We start from the raw sequence: 21,990 nt of genomic DNA, 5'->3' as shown, positions 1-21,990 counted from the left end.
ATAACGGTTTTTTTCTTTCTAAACATGCATAGGATTGTACCTTTGACTGCTTTGAGCTGAGTTTGTTGAAAGTCAATGAGTACTAGATATGATGTGATCTACACAAAGCAGGATATGACACTTTGAAAACTGTTTGAAAACTGTATGTGGAGTGTGTCCTGGGCCCCAACACTTGTCACTTGTTACAAACCATTTTAAAACAGTAGCGTAGATCCTGGCTTAATATATTGTGAGCCGCCCAGAGAGCTTCGGCTATTGGGTGGTATAAAAATGTAATAAATAAATATTGCTACAGTTGAATCATGGACATATTCAATTACTTGGAAATGAGTGAACTGTCTTTAAAATAGATAAGCCCTTGCACATCCTTGACACAACCCTTTTATTTAAGTTTTGTTTTAGTTTTCTTCTATATAGCTATTGACATATACAATTTTTGCTTAAAGATTTCACTTATGTACATAAAACTTTTACTCTTTAAATATAAGAGGTTATGAAGGAGGGGAAAACCTAAAGGGGGGATGAGGGAAGGAGGTGAGGTAAAATGTTTACTGTTTGTACTGGAAAATGGAAAAAAAAATCAAATGAACAAAAAGAAGAGGAGGAGGAGGAGGAGGAGCGGAGCAGTCATGTTTAGCACAAGAAGCTGTTAATGCAGGATGACAACTGCCTCTTCGGGAAGCATTTCAAGAATTGAAAGGAGAGAGTTTTTAAGTGGGGAGGGGAATCTCAAACAAATGGTGGATTTCTCTCTCCGTAATAACATTTGAGAAGCTGGATTCTCCAGAGTAAGATCTACACTATTGCCTGTTTATAACAGTACTGACAACTGTTGGGGCCCAGGACACATTGCATGTACAGTTTTCAAATCATTTTCAAAGTGTCATATCGTGCTTGGTGTAGCTTTGGCCCAGGAATCTTTTGCCTGGGGCGTGAACTCGAAGCCCAGGGACTGGGCCGGGGGTGGGGGCAGAAATTCTCTTGCCGGAGTGTTGGGCGGGGGGGGGCGGTGTCGAGAGCGCCGTTCCGCCACTAGGGGGCCCGCGGCACCCAGGGAACAGAGCAGACAAGCTTTCCGCTGCCTCCGCGCTTTCCAGCGCACGAAATACGCCTTCGCTGTTCCCTGGCCTCCCGGGTCCCCCTTCCTCCTCCGAGATCATTTTGGCAAGGCTCCTTTGCTGGGTAGCCCCCTGCCACCCAGAGAGGTCGGCGCCTCCAGCAGCCTCTTTGCTAGCAGCCTGTGGGAACAGAGGAGGCCGCCTTTAGCACAGGAGCGGCGAGGCATGTTTTATTTTGGGCAGGAATCCCAGAGAGTGCGTGCGTGCGCGCGCGCGTCCCCCGCCTCCCCCGTCCCTCGGAAGGGAAGAGTCCAGGCAAGGATGCGCCGACAGGGTTTGAAACCCGCGGAGCTGAGAGCAACAAGCTGCAGCCTTTAACCATTCAGCAGCATTCACCAGGTAATGACTCCAAAGCCGCCGCCGCTGCCCCCCCTCCCTTCGCAGGCCTGACTCCGTGGTTGCGGTTCTGTGGGTTAGAATCCCTGCTCCCCTTTGGGATGAAGGAACACCTGAGGAACCAGGGTCCACTTCCTTGCATGATGGAGAGTCAAGAATTGGGTTGCTAGGAAATGCGAAGAGATTTCATCCATGCCTGATGCTGGATTTGATGGGGGTGGGGGTAAATACGTTAAAGAATTTAATGCTATATATTTGTGAAGGCTGGTTCGCAGTAAACGTGACATGGATTGCTCTGCATGCGTATGTAAACCGTTTGCCATGGCAACTTTTTTCTCTCCCAGTTTTGGAGAAACTGCTTTACAAGAACACTTTCCAAAGCAAAGGGGTCAGGCAAAAACCAGAATAAGGCTGCAGGGGTGTCTGTGGTTTTTAAAATCTAAGGTGCACGACCTGATTTGCAGCATGTGAACTCTTTCCTGCTAACGCTTAAGGACACCTTTTTATACGGATATAGCAGCTCTGGACGCTGTACAGTACAAGGGAGGGCTGGAGGGATGAGGTCCGTGCGCTGGCAGTTGCGAGTACAGGAGAAACTTATACCCAGCTAGCTGATGCGAGGCCTGTTTCCAGACAGATCAGCTGGTCTCTTATTTGGACAGTAGCCGCAACCAACTCAGAAGCTGCATAAGAAATATTGATGCTTATATTGCCTATATCCTATTGACTTCTTTCCTTGTTTAAATTAATGCAATCTTTTGCCAAATTGGGTGATCTTCATCTGACCGGCGTTAGTTGTGAACACTTCCCCCTCAAGTTCAATATAGAAAGGCAGGATCACAAGGGGTAGGCTTCGTTTTAGCTACTCCTGGGGGCATTCAGAGCCATTTGATGACTGCCAGAGAACTTGGCAACTTAACCACTAAAGAGTTTCATGGCCACAGAAGGGGCACATTTTGCTGCTTTAAAGACTAACAAATTCATTGTAGCATAAACCTGTGCCATAATTTTAAAAGGCTAATTGCTCTATTGGTTTGTCTTACTATAATTTCTGCTTCTTATATAGGGCTGGCCCTACATTTTGGCACAGTGAAGCAACTGCCTCAGATGGCAGATTCAGGGCGGGGGGGGCAGTGTTGGAGGACAGACCTAGTTATGCCATGTGGCCGGGCTGCTGCCCATCAACAGTGTTGAACTGCCAATCTGTTCAGCTTTTGTACATTGTATGCAGGGGGTGGGGCGGGGTGGGGGTCAAATCTTGTCTACCTCAGGCAGCAAAATGTGTGTTATACAATTCTTGGGCATTGTGCATTGCATTCTTCATGTATTTATTGCCATCTATCAGTCTGCTTCCCATGTGTTCTTCATGATTCAGCTTAGGTTTTCTTTTGGTGGCAAAACCACCATTGGCAGCCAAGGTGAAAGCTGGGGCTTTTATACTCCATCTATACTAGGGATGTGTGCTCTGCTCCGCAAATCTGAGGGTCTGTCAGAGGTCCATTGGAGGTCCGATCTCACAGAGCGGAGAGGGGGCGGTTTCAAAACTGTTGAATACCCACAGAGCAAAGATGCGCCTCATCGGAGCTCCAATTAGGATAACCGCTTCATTATAGCCCCCAAACGCAGTGTCCTCCACCCCCTCTCATGCGCACCCAAGAAGAAGAAGCTACTGTGACTTACCTCCCAGCCAGCTTACTTTATTTCCCTTATCAGGGGGACACGTACCTGCATCACCAGCACGCTGCCTCTCTCTGTAAGGTCTTTCTGTCTTCAGGATCCAGGCAGCGCGGATCCTGCAGGTAGAAAGACCTTACAGAGGCAGCATGCTGGTAATGTGGGTGCATGTGTCCCCGATGAGGAAAATAAAGTAAGCCAGCTGGCTGGCAGGGTTAGGAGGCAAGGCAAGCTCCCGCTTCATTCCTGGTAAGGCCATCCCCAGAAAATGTGTCGATTGGAGCAGTGGGGGTGGGGTGGGGTGGGGTGGGGTGGGGTGGGGAGGAAGGTGGACCACTCCATGAAGATATTAGGGTGTGCCTGGGCACAGTGGGCACATCCTTTGCACATGCCTGTGCTAGTTATCTATTTTAAATGTGTCCTGTAGTCCTACCTAGTGTCACTAGACTCCCAAGTATTGATTATCACCTACCCAATAAACTTCCATGGCCACAGAAGGGGCACACCCTCGAACCCTCACAGTGATGCATATAGTGGCACAATTAGGTAATATCAGACTAATGGTCTTTTTTGGCAAGAGGTACTCTTTAGATCAGTAGTAGGCAACTTCAGGAAGCCTGGGGCCCATTCCCCCTCACCCATGGACCGCACCCCCACATGGCACAACTTAAAAAATAAATAATAAAAATTAAATGGTGTCTAAAGTAGCCAGGACATATTGCTAGTTTGTTGTTTTGCCATCCAATTTTTAGTATGTCCTAGAGCTGGCCTATAAATCTTACTGTCTAAACTGGCCTAGAGCTGGCCTATGAATCTTACCGTAGACTCCTTAGTTTGAAATGATAGATAACTGCTGATGTAATGGTGGAGAACTTTGAAGTACAGAGACTTCCTCCCCCCCGCCCCACTTCTCCAAAGCAAATCTACACTCCCCTGCTGGCCTCAACCATGGCTAACCATTATATTGACATCAACATTGACCATGGTTAGCACTAATGTAGCCAAGAAATGAATACACCAGCAGCCCCTGATACATTAGGATGATATCGTCCACATAATGGGAGATATGAGCCCTTATAGTGTAAATTACCATAGTTTACCAAGGAAACACAGAGTGCACATCTTGTTTCGAAGAAAAAGTGTCTGTTTTTGCTGCAGCATCACCAAATTTTGCTGGCAAATTGCCATTCCCCCCCACCCCCATTGCAGTAGTTACATTGCACAAGCATGATTTATGTTAGGGCAACTACCGTAGAACTAGCATTGAGACACCATTAGATAGTACCCTTTATCTCACAGTCATGTTATTATGGACTAACTAATTCCTAGATGTGTGGGTGGGTGCTAGAATTGGTAAAATTGAACAATCAAAACAATCACATGATGGAGCCTTCCCTGGGCTGTAATGCTTCTGGAGTGCAGATAGAGGAACATATATTTCAATGCTCCTCCACATTAAAAACCCATGGGAGGCTAGTGTGTCAGCGAGGTGGATTCTAGCATAGCCAGTATGCTAGTTTTCTAGGTGTGGGGAGTTTTTAACATGCAGGTTTAATTTGCAGATCCTACTTTAAAGGTGTGACCATACCAGCTGCTTACACTTTTTCTGTTGCTATGTACAGGAAGAAAGGCTCTAACATGGGATTCTATGATCTGTGTTTGAACTTATCTCCTTGTTTTCTTATTAAAAAACTTATACCTTCTTAGAAGGATACATGTTTTCGCACAATTGGCCTGGACCAAAGACTCACACCATTGCATTTCCAGACCATTGAACTGTTTCTTGTTTTCTAGCTACATTACATGTTACATGGGAAATCTCCCTCTGTAATTAACAGTCCCACACAGTTGCTTTGAAGTCCAGAGAAGTGGCACTCTGAGAGAGGCTGTTTTAACCCTTGTCTTCATTGCCTTTTTCCTGATCTAAATTGCCCTCCTACAAGCTTCTGTTAACCGCAAAGGGAATTTTGATCAGGGAAAGTGCAAGGAAAGAAAACATTAAAAACCATCTCCTGGAGCATCACTTCTCCAGTCTTCAAATTAGTAAAACACCCTCTCACCCCAGGATATTATAATTACAGGTCTCTCGTGTCATGTCTAGTTTGGCTCTTTAGGGTACTGTCTGACACTCCAATTTTTCCCAGGGAATTTGCACCATTGCCCCTCTGTACTCATCCATCCAGACACCTTGACACCTCAAGGCCCCTCCTATTTTGGCATACTACATCATATTTAGTAGTATGAACATCACTGCACAGGCAAAATTGTTCCAAGCCTCCCTGCAACACATGGCATAACTAAGGGTTACGGGATGATTTGGAAGCCACTTTGCCAGGTTCAGACAATGCAGCAACCCATGCTGCGGCAAGGATAATTAGGGAAATGGCAGGCATGCAAGCAGCACATGTGAAACAGGATAAAGAAGCCATAGTGGCTTCTTTTCCTCCAGTGATCATCCAAACTCATTGTATCATGTGATCAGGAAGATCTATAATGCCAATGAAGCATTAGCATCCATTTTTAAAGACTCAACTGAATTCTGATAAGTTCAGCATAGGAACTAAGTAACTGGAACCCTAAACTTCTTTGCAACTTCAGCAGAATCTGTGCAAAAAGACTAGTTCTACCAACATATTTTTAGAGTGGTTCCTCCCATTTTATAATTTCTACCTTCCCCATTTACCCACCCCTTATTCCAGCTTTCCCTAATCTGATACCCTCCAGAAGTTTCAGACTCCAGCCAGCATGGTTAGTGGTGAGGAATGCTGGGAGTTGTAGACCAAAACATCTGGAGGGCACCAGGTTGGGGACGGCTGCCTTATACAGTCTCCCAAACTATCATTAACTCTATGTGTGCTGTTCTCCTATCCTCTGTCCAGCTTATGACTCAATTAAGCAAAGGAGAGCCCATGCACCATCTTTCTGGATCGAGAACCACATGTGTAGATCAGCTGTGGGTGTTTATCTAGATGTGATTCCCTTGTGTTTTTTGAACCTCATCTCATCATCCAGAGAGCCCACGTGCAACCCTTTGTAGAACTGTATACACTAGCCGTCCCCAACCTGGTGCCCTCCAACAGCTGGCTGAAGTGCAGGAGTTGCAGTCCTACACATCTGGAGGACACCAGGTTAGGGAAAGTTGGTGTGTGCTTTATTCCTAGAATGACACTAGTCATTTGTCACTCCTACGTCTTTTCCAACTTTGGGGATGTTTATGGAGGTGACAACCTATTCCTCAGCATTGCACCCAGAACATAATAGGCTTTAAAAATAATATCTTAGTTTTGTTCATTGCAGCATGATTGGTGCTCACTTGGATGAGCAACACTGGGTGGTAGTTAGTATATTTGGTCATCAGCTTTTTAAAATTTATTTGTGTGTTTTGTAGGATTAAGGCAAACAATCAAGCTCGCTAGATAGAAGAAGAAGCCAACAAATAGGCTGTAATGGTTCTTCTCAGAAGTGAGTTCCTAATTACCACAGCCCTTTTAGTACTTTGGGGAATACTCACCTGCCTCTTCCAATATGTGTACAAGTGCAAACTTGCCACTAAGCTGTGATTCCTGGCTTAATTTTTGCATATCATTTGTCCTGCTAGGATTGGCACTTCTCTTCTGTGCTACCCCAACCTCTGCATAAGCATTTTCATCTCTTCAAAATCCAGGAAACCATTTTTAGTCATCGTTCTTAGCAATTTATTTATTCACTGACTTATTAAATAAATTTATTTACTGACTTATTTACCTTGCCTTTCCACAAAAGAATGGAACTCAAGGCAAGGGATGTCGGAAAAATCTGCAACGGAGCCAAATGAGTTCAGATTTGTATGAATCCTACTCATGGATTCCAAACTGGACCAGTTTTTCCCCTATTGGATGAATTCCACAGACTTGCGGACCTTTTTTCTGACCTTCAGGAATTTTGTGCAAATTTCATTCTAGAAAAAATATGGAAATTTAAAAAATGGCCCAAAATGTGCATTTCTCCCATAGGTTAAACCATGAAAATGTGCATTTAGGGGGAAATTGCTCATTTTGCACATGCAAATTTGCACAATTTCACATTTTGCACAGATTTGGAAAATAAAATAAATCTGATTGCGTTGATGGGCAGATGATGGAACAAAAGGGATCTGACAATCCGCAAATTAGTCAGAACAGATTTTACACAATCTGTACATTAGGTGGCTAGCAATAGTAAAGTACAGATAAAAACACAATCTCATTTCAAGCATAAGAACAAGTCATTTAAAAATACAATTAGAAACAAATTGATTAAAACACAGTTTAAAAACTGCAATAAAAGAAGCCAGTTTTTTTAAAATTCCTTCAGCAACAAACCAGCATTACATGCTAATGTCCCACTTGAATAAAAATAAATTTGCCTTCCAGCTTCTCTTCTTCTGACTTTTTGCAATTCGACATTCCCTACATTCAGTAGTATTGCTTCTCCTTGTTCTTCCTTTGGAGGTTGCTTTCAAAGAGATTGCTGCAGCCATCATACATAATCTTTAGTAGCTAGTTATGTAAGACCTGTCATTGAGTTGAGTTTGGAACAGAGCAGAAAGGTACAAAAATGACACACCCAAAATGATTCATTTTAATGCTAACTCTTTAAAATGAAAGGTAGAGCAGATGCCTTTCATGTAGAAGGTCCAAGGTTAGATCCCTAGAATCTCCATTTAAAAATAATCTCAGGTAGCAGATGTGGAGAAGGACCTTTACCTGAGAGTTTGGGAAGCCACTATCAGTTAGAATAGACAATATTTGGTTAGATGGACCAATGGTCAGGCAGCTCCATATGTTCTTACTTTGCAGTCTTTTTTTTTCTTTAACTAATCCAGCTGTCTGTATAGAGGGTGCATTTTAGGCTTTCTTACCATGGCAAACAAGTCCCATGAAGTTTAATGGAGTTATAAGAACCTGGCCTAAGGATCTGCCCCATAGTGCCTGGTATTCCTCAACTGTAATTTATTTTTAGATCCCTATTTCATATGCCCTAGAATATCTAAGCAGGCAGGAGAGCTAAGGGACTGGTAACAAGATACAGAACTTCGTGATGCTCAGACTAGGTCAGAAGAGGCCAAAACCTCTTACCATATGACTCTCGAAGCATGCTTTATGGAACACATTGGTGGTTTCTCAGTGCTGTTTCTAACAAATGTGGATGCACCTACCAAAACTGTTTATGTCATATTCAGCACAGAGGCAAAGAATACAGGCACGTGGGAAATTAAGTCCTCTCTCAATATGAGAGGCAGGATATGGAGCTTAGCTGCAATGTACTTCAGCACATAAGAAATAGTGGGCCAATTCACACACCCATTTTGCTACTCAGAAGCTTCCTGTTCCTTTCTTATCTCCACTATTGCCTGGCAGGTGTTACTATCATAAATGCTAAAAGACTATATGAGTTTTTGCATAAATCTTAAGAAATAAAATAAAAACCAGGAGAGCATGGCAAGCACCAAAAGTATCCAAGGGTACCACGTTGGGGACCCCAGGTGTATAACTTTGTTACACCCACTTATTTAGTGGGCGAATAATAACGTGCCTGAAAAATAGGCAAGAATTCATCACGTCCTGACCCATCTTGAGTCTGCTCCCACACTTCTGGGATCCCTATCCACTTCTGCTCTTTTGTGCAACCAGGCTCTTGGACAAAACTCCTGAACTTATTCATCTGAAACTTGGCAGGATTGTTCCCATCAGAAGGTGCAACTATTTCTGCAGTTTTCATCTAATTCTGCCAAGTTTTTGTTTTTTAAAAAAAGCAGTTTGCTTTTAAAACCGTCACAAATGTAAATCTGTCAGGCACAAAAGCACTGCACTTGTTTATCTGAAGTATGGCACATTTCATCCTCTCACAAAAGGCAACTATACCTGTGAAGTTTATCCAGTTTTGTCAAATAGCCAAAACCAAATAAATAGCTCTTTGTTGATTTCCAATAATAATTAATGGAAGGCATGTAGCTTCAAGTTTCTGAATCAAGATTCAGATATGGCCGTCAAATGAGTGGCCTCTGAACCAGTTCAAAACAAATTGGACTGTTTTTCTGAATCACTGAAGCAGGGTCCGAACCAAATCTCATGGTCAGTGCACACCCATAGTTAATGACTCTGTTCCTGTTCCCCATGGAATGACAAGTTTTAATTAATGATTTCCTGTCATTATTTCCTTTCCTTTTTTATTGCAAAGAAGAGAAAAATGCCAAGAAACCCGACAATTACAGCAATGGGCACACATACACAAGGAACAGGAATGGAATCATTAAAGTGGAGTTAAGAATGCTGCTGAACATTGAAGAAGCAACGATAAAGGGGCAGAAGCTGCAAAGAAGAAGCTTCTCATTAATATTGCAGGGGATTTTTCACTGAATGGAATTTATATCTGGATAACCATTATTTAAGTGATTTGGCTACAGGGAAGGGCATTGGTAGGTAATTTAACTTACTATTAAGAACTGCAGGAGCACCATTTTAATTCCTCTTCCAACTGATTTCAGAAAAGCAATGTTTCAGCAGCGCTAAACTGTGGAAGCAACTTTGTTCTAAGATAAACATGGCATGGGAGCATGACTGATTTTCCAAAGAGCATATGTCTCTATGCTATTATTAGGTTGTGGAATTTTCCATGTGTTCATGGGGATGGGTTTTTATAGAAGTGCCAATCACCTGGCCCTTTACCTGCTGTAAATAGCAAATAAACACCAATCGTCATCGTACATTTAAACTGTTATAGATATTAAAATACTTTGTTTGAATGCAAAGTGCCCAGCAATAGGTAGTTCTCCACTCCCACACCTACCTCATGTAGTGTGCTTGCTTTACAAATCAGGAACTGAAGCTGAGAGACTGCAGCTGTTTCAAAGCCAGCTACTGAGTTCCTTCTGTTTTGTCTGAACTGGGAAACTGTGGTTAGTAGCTTCAGAACAGAATAACAAACCATAGTTTGAAGTTGGTTTAATATCCTGGCTTGTTCTGAAGTTGTAGCTTCCTGTTCAGACAAAGTGGGAAACTATGGTTACAGTCTTCCAGGTTTAATCATGGCTTGAGCAAAAGGGCTATGTGGAGGGGGAGGAGAAGGCTTGTTCACATGTCTGCTTATTAAGCTGAGATATGATCTTCTGAATCAGATCAATACAGGTAGACTTTAAAGTACTAGCTCAGAAGACCCCTAACTCAGTTATTTAAGTAGAATCATTGTTTGGATGCCTCAACGTCAGGCCACAACAAACAATGCTCGTTGTCAAAATTGCTTTGTTGATGACGTTAACACTGAAGTGCTAAGTTGCATATCCTCACATGCAAGTCATCACTGCATCATTCTTTAGCAGCCTTCCCCCAACCTGGTGCCCTCCAGTAGTTTTAGACTGCAACTCCCAGCATTCCTGACTATTGGCTATGCTGGCTGAGGTTGGTGGGAGCTGAAGTCCAAAATACCCGAGAGAACCACATTGGGGAGGATGTATTGGAGAGTGCAAGTTCCTCATGCATACTCTTATCAGAAACTCCTCATGAGACAAAACTGCCCTATAATGTGATGCTGCGGTGCGTACTTCATGACATACTGCTATTGCTGTAAGGCTCACACTGCTTGTAGGCCGTTTGATGTTAATAACCACCATTTCGCCTGAGGTCCTTGATAGATAGCACAGGTAATTTTTGGTATAGTGTTTGCCGTGCTTACTTGTTGCAAAGAAATATAGGATAGCTGCTAGTTATCGTCTTAGGGTGGGAGAAAGCAAATCCCACAGCACTAGTTTAATCCTATTAGTTTAATCTGTTTACTATGCAAACAGCACAGAACTAAAATATTTTACCACACAAATTAGTTTGGGAGGAAACTATTGCTGCTTTGAAAAGGTCAGTACAAACGTGCCCAGGCCATAATCCACCACACATGTAATTTCAGTAGATTTAAGGCTGTGTTGAAGTGCAGCCTGACCAGTGTTTTACCCATTTTGTCCAAATGTACAAGAAAACTGTTACATAAGGGCAGCCATGCTGGATCAGACCAAGGGTCCAGCATTGTGTTCACACAGTGGCCAACCGGCTGTTGACCAGGAACCCACAAGCAGGAAACGAGTTCCACAGCACCCTCCCAGCAACTGAGCTCAGACCAGAGATAGTGGCAAGGATTCTGCTCTGGATGTAGGCAGTGTCGATCCTGGAAAGAGTAGACGCTCTTTCCCATACTTGCAGAGTTGCAGCACGCTGTGTCCTCATGGGGACACTGGGCACCACATAAAAACCAGTGTTAGGCAAAGCAGTGGCTCTGCCACCAGCATAGGCACAGCCACTTTACTTGGCATGCAGTGCCCAAACGTGGGCATTGCACAATACCTGGGACACTCCTGGCATGTGTAGGTCTTTAGGACTACTGCAGTCCTCGACCCACCATGCGCTTTTTCGCATATTGCGTATTTTAGCTGTATGCTTAAGTTTGCAGTTTTAGGAATAACCAAAGTGTAAACGTCACAAGATACAGGTGGATGATTTTACGATGATTGACTGGGGTGCCTCAGCTACTGAGGTCAAGGGTTAAGCAACATCACAGCAGCCAAATGTTTCTGTTTCTCAGAATTTTTATTAAATGCTTACAAAACAATTCCAGGTCACACAGAAACCTAACGGATGAAAGCAAAAGAAAAGTGAAAGAAAATAGGAAAATATCTAGGCTCTCGAGATGCAAAATTCCAAACTTAGGAGAACAGAAGTAGGCTATAGTGGCCAATTTTATTTTTGTTTAGAGGAAGGCAAATAATATTTGTAGTTGGCAGGCTAAGAGGAGCATTGATATATTGCAATGCATGGGTCAAGTCACATGAGACCAACTACTCCATGCAAGTATTAGCAGCCATTTTTTGAAAGGTTTCCTTCGAGCCCCAATATTGCTGGCCTCTGGGAGCTGCCCTTTATCCCAACTGGTAATTTTTCCAGAAACACCACCTTGCCCTCTTCAAGGTAGGAATGGTTCAAGACAGAGACCTCTTGGTCTCCCAGGTGCACCCTCAGGCCTGCTTCCTGTTTCCACTCTCAATCCCATACCTCAGAGGACAATTTCAAAGGAAATACCTCCAAGTCCTAGTAGAGCTCAGCTTAAACCTTTATGTTTAATGGGAAGAGAACTATACGTCTGAATACAGAAAAGAAGCTTCAGGATCTGTACTCCTGAACTAGCCATGACAGGAGAAATCAAGGAAAGCCAGAATTAGCAATACATTGCGGATCAGGCAGGCACTTTTGGATTGGCAGGAGAGATTTCCTGAAGTGCTTCTTGGCCATGTGATGATCACCCTGACTGAAACAGTGCAAGGGAAGACTCATCACATACTTCTTAAGGAGCACCTCCATGACAGCATTAGCCACAAGGTAGAAACTTTTCATACCTTGACTGGATAACCTTTTTTATCCAGATGGGAACATTGGGTGGGTTTCAAGTTGAATGGACAATGTGACAGGGCTATCCTGAATGTATGGTTGCATACAGTTTCCCACTTATTTAATCTTTAAAAGTTCAGAATGGTGATAGGAAATGAAGTGTGTCCCCACCATAAAAATCAAACAACAAAACCCCCACCTAATAATTGAGGCACTGGCATGCATTGCCATTTTGAGGGTTCAGATGGCAGAAGACTCTTTAGAATCAGCTATGGACAGCTAGGTTTTCTTACCACCCATCTCACCTTAATCTTTATTTTCACATTTGTTTTTTTGTTGTTTTTGGCTCACAACTCAAAGGAAGGTAAGGAATACTAAAGGTTCCTTCCTAGTTATTGATAAAGTATAGATAAAGGCTTGACTATTTCTCCTAGCCAAGCCTAGGGGCTAAGTCCAGGAAATAAAGATGCAGAACAGCAAACAAGTTAATTTCCCCAACATAACAAAAAGCCAATCTAAAGTGGTTGGTTAGTTGGTTGGTTTAAAATGTCAACTGGCGATTAACATTTTAAACCAACCACTTTAAATTGGCTTTTTGTTATGTTGGGGAAATTAACTTGTTTGCTGTTCTGCGTCTTTATTTCCTGGACTTAGCCCCTAGGCTTGGCTAGGAGAAATAGTCAAGCCTTTCTCTATCTATGTGTTGATGATGTGTTGAAATGAATGTCAACTTGGAGAGATGCTCCCATCTGGGAAGAAAACTGTAGCTGGCTTTAAAGCAGGTTGCCGATTTGAGCAAGGAAGGGAAGACATCCGTTGAATATAGTTCTCTTTTAGCAGAGGAAACAACAGCGTTGCACAGAAGTATTATCTCGGGTGTTCCGATGAGGACCAAGTCAAGCTGCAAACAAAACACAAAAAATGGCTTTATACCACTATAGATAAGAGAAATTCCCCAGAGTGGCTTGTCCAGTACTTTACAACAGATGTTTTGGACTACAATTCCCATCAAGCTCACCCAACATGGCCAATGGTCAGGGATGATGGATGATTGCCCATTCTGGTCTACCCTGACTGGCAGTGGCTCTTCAGGATTTCCTACAGGTCTTTCCCAGCCATATCTAGAGATGTTAGGGATTGAACCTGGGGCCTTCTCCATGCAAAGTACTTGCTGGACCACTGCACTATGGCCCTCCAAGCTCCCAGTTTCTCTGCAGGGAAAGGGATGTGTGGTCCAGCCAAAAATGGTGTGGCAAAGAGGCAGAAGGTGTGAATTTCACATCAGACCTCCCTAGTCAATATCTAGACAGCAGTAGTATCCCCCAGAGAAAAAAGGGAATCCAGATGTGTCTCATGTGACTTTTACCTCCATTCTCCTTCACTTTGTTAGCCATCATTTTCTAACCTGAAGTAGAGGTGACTTATTTATTCATTCTGTCTTAACTGCTAAAAATCCATCAAGATGGTATAAGAACAATTTAAAACAATACAGCCTTAAAACAATAAAAACAAGAACATCAAAACAATAGAAATATTACAACCTTAAAAAACAAAGTCTAAATTGAAGGGATGAGTTCTTCACACTCTTTCTAAAGGCCATGGGAGGGGGGGGAGCAATCGTAGTTCTTGAGGGAGCACATGCCATAGTTTGGGAGAAACACAGGAGAAAGCCCTTTCTCACATGGCCAACAAACAGGCCTCTGTGAGTAACGGCACCCTCAAAAGGGCCTCTCCTGCTGACTATAATATCAGGGCAGGTTCAAAGCAAGAGAGGCAGCCCCTTAGATAGCAAGGTCCAGTCCCTTTGTGTATAGCGTGCAAACAAGTCAGCCACAGCATGGCTGAGAATCCATTCCAGGACCTCCCTGCTCTTTACTACCACTATTTCTATTCTTGCCTCTCACCACCCACTGTTGAACATGCAGCAGCACACAGGTGGAGACTCAGAACAGCTATTTTCTGCCCACACAGCTGCCACCAGCATCTGATCTTTGCCTGCAGCAAGGTCTCTCTGCTGGAGAGCCCTCAAACTCACGGCTGGAGCCCCGTCTCACACCAGGTTTGGGCGATTTTACAGTCTCCCCTTTTAACTTTTTTTTCCATTGCCCCAAACAGCATTTGTCAGATTAGTTTTCTGTCATCAAGGGGTGTGTTGTTTTTAAGATGTCCTCCAGTCTGTGGCTCAAAAAGGAACTATGCACCCTCCAAAGCCCCACAGAAATAGGCCCAGAAAGAGAACTTGTTCACCAGCTGACTATCACAAGTGCTCTCCTTCTTGGCACTATCAGAGGAACAGCTTTGTTTGTTGAGCGGTATAGAAATGTAAGAAATAAATATTAACACCATTACAGATTTTCCTCCTTCCTCAGCAGCCCCAACAATAATATAGGAACATAGGAAGCTGCCTTATATTGAGTCAAACGATTGGTCCATCTAGCCCAGTAGTGTTGACACTGACTGGCAGCAGCTGTCCAGGGTTTCAGGCAGGATTCCTTCCTAGCCCTTCCTGGGGGCTGTCTATATGCAAGGAAAGCCCCGGGGTGGCACTGTGTCGATTATACGATGCAGCAGCCACTGCGCACCCAACCCGGGGCTTTCCCACAAAGCTGTGAAGAAAAATAGTTGGAGACTTACCCCGACTTCATTCTCCAGAGCGAGGCAAGTACGGAGCAACCACCATCTAGCCTCACTTCAGAGTCACCACAGAGGCGTGGCCGGGCAGATGGCGACCCTTGATTGGTTGCTGTATGCCAGGGCAGGGGGCGGGCCCAGCCACCAGAAACCTCATGCTTTTGCATTAGCCAATGCCACCCCAAAGAGGCCAAAGCACAGGGTTTGGTGGCAGCAACCCGCCACCGTATAGGCAGCCCCTGAGAGAAGCCTGGGATTGAACCTGGGATGCCTCTTTCTTTGCCAGTTTCATCAGGAAACTGGCACAACTAAGAGCACGTGGCACACATACTGTACAACAGTCAACCTGGTATCTGAATGTCCCATTAGTTAGGCTCTTCCATTCTCCTTTAAACCAGGGGGCATGGGGGGAGATTTCATCAACTCTAGGGATGGATGGTTCTGTCAGTTTTGCTTTTTCCCGCCTTTGAAAGTTTTAACTCTCAAGTTCTTTCCATCCCAAACATGAAGACATTTGTGGATGTTGGTAAAAGCTTATCAAAAACAAACCGAAATGAAATTCTCCCCCATCACAAGTCAAGTCTAATGATCGGCCTTGAAGAAGCAGAGGGACGAGTTTTACCTCAGCTGCAGCGGCACAAGTATCAAGTTTCCTCACATCTCACTCGCCTCTCCAAGCAGAACAGCTGGTTCTGTATTTGACTCAAGGATTGCAAATTACTTCTCCATCTTGCAAGCTATTCCCTCTCCTACCCTGGCATTCTGGACTCCTAAAGCTGGAGGTACATGGTTGATTGAAGGCTTAAATATCAAACTTGATGCACAGTAGAACAGCAGCACTCCCCAAGAAGCCAAGTGATTTGGCACCATCTTAAAGGAAATGCTTGTTAATCCCAGGCCTTTTCACGCTTCTCTTGTGTTGTTAAATTTCAGTGTGCAAGAGTCCCGAACTATCTGGGGTCTTTGAAAAGTTACTCAGCTGCACAGCCACGATCAGTCATAAAAAGTGACTGCATTCAATAAAAAGCCACCCAAATGGCCAATGTGTCCTTATTGTTCAAGCATGTGTGAAGAATTCAAAGCAGGAACTGATGCAGGGGAAGCGGAGGGGCACACAGACCTTCCAAGTCTGCCACATGATCTCAAAGAAAGGTTAATGAGAACGTCTACTAACCCTGGCTCAGAACATGAAAAGTGATATTAAGCAAAAATCCAGAGCTGAAAAACAAACATTTGGTCACCCAGATTTACAGTTTGGCAAGGCTGGAAGTGGAAAATGTAAACAAGTTCTTAGAATAACCACAGAGAGGATTTTATAGATTGAAAGCTGTCTAGATGCAAAGAAAACACCATACTTGAAGGGACCGGGGAAGAACAGCTACGTTTTTACATACCAGTGTGCCTTAGAAAAAGCTTCTGCAGGGATGGGCTCAACTTCTTCTGCAGGGACAATGCAGGGTCACAGAATCAGAGCTGGAAGGGGACAGGGCAGGTAATCTAGTATGACCCCCTGCTCAGTCCAGGTTACAGCTACAGTATCCTGGCAGATAGCTATCCAGCCCTTCCAATGAAGGTCCTTTGCCATTTCTTCACCAGTTAAAAGATTTCAAATGAGATAAATGCCTACATTATCACTGATTTGTAAGGGGATAAGAAAAGCATTTAAAGATTTCACATGTTCTTAAAATTATTTTTGCTGATAGCAGTTGGTGTATGTATGGCTACACATTTATGGAAGCATACCAAGATAGATCTACAGCTCAATCCTTGCCATCTTCTGTATCTTTAAAATGAATTTGGGATTCTGTTCCATCCTAATATCTCTGGCTCTAAGGTGGGCAGAAGGTAAAATTGGGGTGTACCGGTAGATTACTAAATGATTTGCAGTGGATTGGCAAAGCTTTTCAACTCCCAACCATTTTGACAATAGCAAAAAGGCTCCCCTCAACCCCATACACAAGAAAATAGACTATTGGAATCCTTGATCTGTAGTAACTCAGATGTAGAGTTGTACTTATAAATGCTGGCAATCCTAGTGCATGGCTCATGGGATATAGTCAGCAATTAGCTCTGCCCCTTGAGCTACTATTTTTCAGGTTTGTGGGATCTACTTTGTCTTGGGTTAAAAAGACAAAGTAGACCCCATTTGCCCATGCCCACTTTGGCATATTACACTTGGTTTCCACCCATTCTGTTTCACAATCAGAAGAGACAGACGGATCTAATTGTTAGCGCTTCTTGTGAATTTGGACAAATCCTCTTTTGAGCATCCTGAGCAGCTGTGAAAGAGGAAGCACAAGTGAACTGTGCGTCCTTTTCCATTCTGTAATATTTGAAAAGTGAGGGGGAAGAGCTCATTCCTCTCCCTCAGGGCGATATTCATGATATACCTGCACTGGAAGCACACCTATCTTCCTGAAGTTCCCCTTTAAATGTTACAGACGCAGCAGGCCATCCACACTCCACTGAACATACAAGAACAGCTTTGGTGCAACATGGTCTTTAAGTGGCTTCTATGCAATGTTGTCTTCGTGCTGCCATCTAGGTTGCACTTGAGCTCTACCAACCCATAGCCTTGACAGGCTTAATGTACACCTACATTCCACAGAGTGGCAGCTACTTGCACATGTCATTGGGTGGCAGCAGCTCCCTGTGGCAATCCATCCACGGGCAGCGGCTGCCCGCATGGAACTTGCCATTTTCATCATGCAAGCTTGAACCTTCATGGCATGTGCTTGGAAGCCACTCCACGTGAGTAGATGGCCATAGGAGCAGACTCCTGACTTGCGTGTTTCAAGCAGCCTCCAGCCCCGGATTGCATGTGCAAGTCAGCCTGGTAAAGGTCATTCTGCAGGAAGTCCCCTTTGCTGAGACCAAAAGGTCATCCTTCCAGAGGAGTAACGAGCTTGGGCTGAAAGACAAACTGCAACCTAGGCAAATGCTACTCCAGCCACTTGGGCGCACTCAAGTGGAAACATGTGTTCTCCATATCAAAAGCTGAGGATGTGAAGCCAGCCAGCCGGGCTTTTCCATAATGGTAGATGCTTTCCTCCTCCCCAGAGGACCTTCTATCAGCTGAGCAATGGGTTTTGGCGCGCCAGCCACAGCAGCTGAAATAAGCACACGAATCACCAAGGAGAAGCACGGAGGACCCGATAGCCCTGCTGAACTTTTGCAAGTGATACCCAACACCATCTATTGCCGGGAGCTAAAATTCAATGGGGACATCAGCTCCTTAGCTGCTCTCAGGTTCCACCGCTTACCTTTAGCTGACTCTTGGTTCGAAGCACAGCAGAGTTTGGGCAGCCAGCGTGCAAAAGGAAAGGCTCGTTTCAAGAATGGACATGGTGTTGCTGATAAAATTAGAGCCCATGACCATGGCAGAACTGCATAGGTCTGTGTCCCATGCATCTGCCAAGAGTGGGGACCGGGGGGGAGGGGGAGAGAGAATAGGATTTTAAAGAGCCAAAGGGGAGAAGAACCTGCTCATCGCCTTTCCCTTTGCAGCCTCTTCTGCTGTGCACATTTCTGCCAGCCAGCCAGCCTCCCTGCTAGTATCAGAACTCAGCTGGAAGAAAAGTGCTTGGACAGAGACACACACATACATTTGGGCTTAAAATCTAAAGGATGGGCAGCCTGTTTTAAGTTGAGGAGAGTGTCCAGGGATTCATCAGTGTCAGGACCTTGACCATCAGCCATCCTGGCTGGGGCTGATGGGAGTTGGTCCAAAACATCCAGAGGGCACCAGGTTGGGAAATGCTGATTTAAACACTGGAGCTGCAGTTGATTGTGTGCACTAACTCTACTGAGAAGCATTGTGTCCTAGGTGCTGGGAACCACTATAACAGATCTAGCAGTGGTGTTTGATCTGGGATGGCTCACCCATGTGATAAACATGCATGCTTGTCTCAGCCCCAAGACCGTTCCAGTTTAAGTCTTTGCCGCTCGTTCGTTTCATATTTTAAACAATTTTTAGCCTCAAGTACTTGGATCAAATAGGTTCTTAAGGTAGCTCAGCTTTCCCTGTACAAGAGTCAAGTTTCAACCCTACATGCTTTCGTAGAGCTAAATCACCACGAAGAGAAATTTTATATCAGCAATTGGGGAAAAAAATCCCATTTGTTTGTTTGTTTGTTTGTTTTAGGGGGTTAAAATGCTGATCACTGTAACGCCGCCCCATGAGCCAGCCTCTCTCCACCTGCAGGCTCCACCCCCTCCTCTTCTACCAAAGCCTAGTGTGGACAATCTGAAACTGCAGAGGCTCTTGAAGAAAGCAGCAAAGAAAAAAGCCCCGTTGCCAGCGCAGCCGGCCACAGCATTTCGGGCCAGCCTCTCCCCAGTGAGCGAAGCCAGCCCAGACTTGGAGCACAGCCGACGCTCTTCCCCACTCAAGCCTACTGACGCTCCCACATACTTCACCCTCAACCTCCCGCCCCGCTTCGCCATCAAGCCCGTCGTCCATCATGTTTCGTCCCCCTTCCCTAAAGGAAAGCCCTTCACGTTCACCGTCACGGAGCAGAGGAGCCTTTCGACGCATCTCCGGCTCACCGCCTCCCCGGGCGTATCGCCGCTTCCCAGACAGAGAACTCCTGAGCCTTGGCGGCAACCCGCAACACACCTCCCAGACACACAAGTGCCGTTGCTCCCGCCGGGAGCTGCACACTCGGTGTTCATTTTCCCTGAACACCCCGTTTCCCCCAGACCTGCAGCGGAGACCCCGGTGGTGGTCACTCACGTTGCGGAAACGCATGCCTATATCCACGGTGCGCAAGCACCAAGGGCTAAAACCCCACTGTTAGAACAGTCGGCGGAATGCCCCAGTAGCCAAGGCAGGCCCACCCCTGTTCACTTGCAGAGAAGTCACTCACCAAGCCAGATGGCACCCACACACTTTGTAAGCCAAGCCAGGCCAATGACCCCTAAGTTAGATGCTACTTCAACCCCTGAGCCTCTCCCCAGGACAATGAAAGTTGAAATACTGCACGTCCCAAGACAGCATGCAGTGGTCACCTCCCCAGCTCCTCAGTTCAATAGACCCCTGACTCCAGGAAGCAACAGAGGCCTTGAACCACACAGCGAGGCTCAGAGGCAGCCAAGTCCCAGTGTACTTCAGAAGCACATCATCCCAGAGGCAGTGGTGCCCGCTCCATCAGTGATCAGCTCCCATGCGGTTTTGCCAGAAGGTAGGGCCAACGAGCAGACCGCACCACTACAGCCACCTGCTCCTTCTCAGAGTCCTGTGAGTCCCTTACCAAAACCAAAGCCAGCAATGCCTCCTCCCAGAAACAAGTTTAGCGGCTGGTCTCGCCTCAAAAAGCACTTGATAGTGGAATCTGAAGAGCCCCAGTTTCCAGTTTCAGAACCAGAGCCAGCCAAAGCTGAACAGCTGGGGGAAAAGAAGAAGACAGAAGACTCTCACGTTGACACCGGCCAGGACAAAAGGGTAACCAAGTCAAGAGCTGTCAAGATGTGGGACGCCATCTTATACCAGATGACAACCAGCAAGGAGAGGAAGCAGCAAGCAGCGGAAAAGGAAATAAGGAAAGTGGGAACATTCTCATTCCGGCGACGCCTACCCCTTCTCCTCCACAGGCCTCGTTTTGATGCCAGGAAGCTAAAAGAGCTGGCTTCCAAACCCATGACAAAGATCACTACACTGTTTGAGGTACGCCGAATCCAACGGCAGCCATCCGAGGACGCACCGATGAGTTTCAACAGGACTGCATCTGGGTGGCCGGCGAAGGGGAGTGATGAATAACGGTTTATTTGAGGATGTATGGGAGGATTTGAAATAAATGCAAAGTTTACCAAAGCAGAAATCACTTGGAAAGGAGTGGATGGGGAAATAAAAATCCTTCACAGTGTTGCTGCTTGAAGTGATCCTATTGAAGTAAAATAGGACTCAGGGGGGAAAAGATGCTCACTTCAGACTTGTGTTAAGAGTCCAGGTTGTACAGCAAATTAAATAAAGGCGGCAATGTGGTCTGCAGAAAGCCAGTAGTTGGAAGGCTCTCAAAGGCAGCTTTATACAGTTGAACCAACTGTATAGTATATTTCTTAAGCACTTCTTCAGGCAGAGTAAATGTACTGTGGAAAAACTACGCTGCAAGACCTATTTTTATTGAGCCTGTTCAGATGACATGCTAAGCCACGACGGTTAAGCATTTTGAGCTAAACATTATGGCTTAGTGACATATCATGTGAACCATGACTTAGCATGTTGTGTGAACCATTCCTAACCCTGGTGGCTACATAACAACGGTTTAAACACGCTCACGAATCATTTGCTGCAAAAAGGTTAACAGCCTAACCATGGCTTAGAGTGTCATCTGAACAGGCCCATTCTATCACAGTCGCAATATCCTTGGCTTTTTCCCCTCATCCTATACATGGATCGGCATTTGTGCTGTTTGGATGAAGGACTAGCTGTTCTGCAAAACTGATATCACAAAGTACCACTGTGTACATATGGTAGGTCCCTAGAAGTATATAAAGCAAACTATGGTGGTACATGCTTTCAGTTTTCCTGCCCCTTTTACAGGTTTCTGTCATTCTTGACCAAAAGACGGGGGGTGGGGGTGGGGGGAGAGAGAGAAAGAATAGGCATGTATAGCACAGTCAACAATCAAACTGCTTTCCAGTCTCTTTGACTTAAAACATCATACTTTTTGCAAGCTAGAATAGGAAGAAACTCACCAAGCAGTAATATACATTTTGGAAGACAAGGGTGAGAAAACACCATCATTTTGATGTAGCAGGAGGCACTATTTTGACTTAGCATGTATTTAAGACTGCTGCCTAGTCTTTTAGCACAATACATGCAAAGTACAAAACATTCAGAGGTTGGC

General features: G+C 44.9%; 3 protein-coding genes across 5 annotated transcripts in view; 2 read left to right on the top strand and 1 right to left on the bottom strand.

Annotated features, from left to right (window-relative positions):
• The window catches only part of IGF2 (insulin like growth factor 2), a 960,921-nt gene that overhangs the window by 517,041 nt on the left and 421,890 nt on the right, over positions 1-21,990 (top strand). The gene's annotated exons all lie outside the window — the stretch shown is intronic.
• On the top strand, positions 1,353-21,072 carry PRR33 (proline rich 33). Its single transcript, XM_063117130.1, has 2 exons — positions 1,353-1,457; positions 19,287-21,072. The coding sequence occupies exon 2, from the start codon at positions 19,296-19,298 to the stop codon at positions 20,898-20,900; it is 1,605 nt and encodes a 534-aa protein (XP_062973200.1). The 5' UTR covers positions 1,353-1,457; positions 19,287-19,295; the 3' UTR covers positions 20,901-21,072.
• LSP1 (lymphocyte specific protein 1) overlaps positions 11,709-21,990 on the bottom strand; it is a 95,712-nt gene continuing 85,430 nt past the window's right edge. For all 3 annotated transcript variants that reach the window (XM_063117132.1, XM_063117133.1, XM_063117131.1), the window contains exon 11: positions 11,709-13,412. The gene's annotated coding sequence lies outside the window, so the exon portion shown is untranslated. The remainder of the gene's footprint in view (positions 13,413-21,990) is intronic.

This window comes from Elgaria multicarinata, chromosome 2, assembly GCF_023053635.1.
Source record: "Elgaria multicarinata webbii isolate HBS135686 ecotype San Diego chromosome 2, rElgMul1.1.pri, whole genome shotgun sequence".
In the NCBI taxonomy this organism is placed as follows: domain Eukaryota; kingdom Metazoa; phylum Chordata; class Lepidosauria; order Squamata; family Anguidae; genus Elgaria; species Elgaria multicarinata.
Note: the sequence above shows the minus strand (reverse complement) of the source record. Positions and strands in the feature narration are given on the sequence as shown.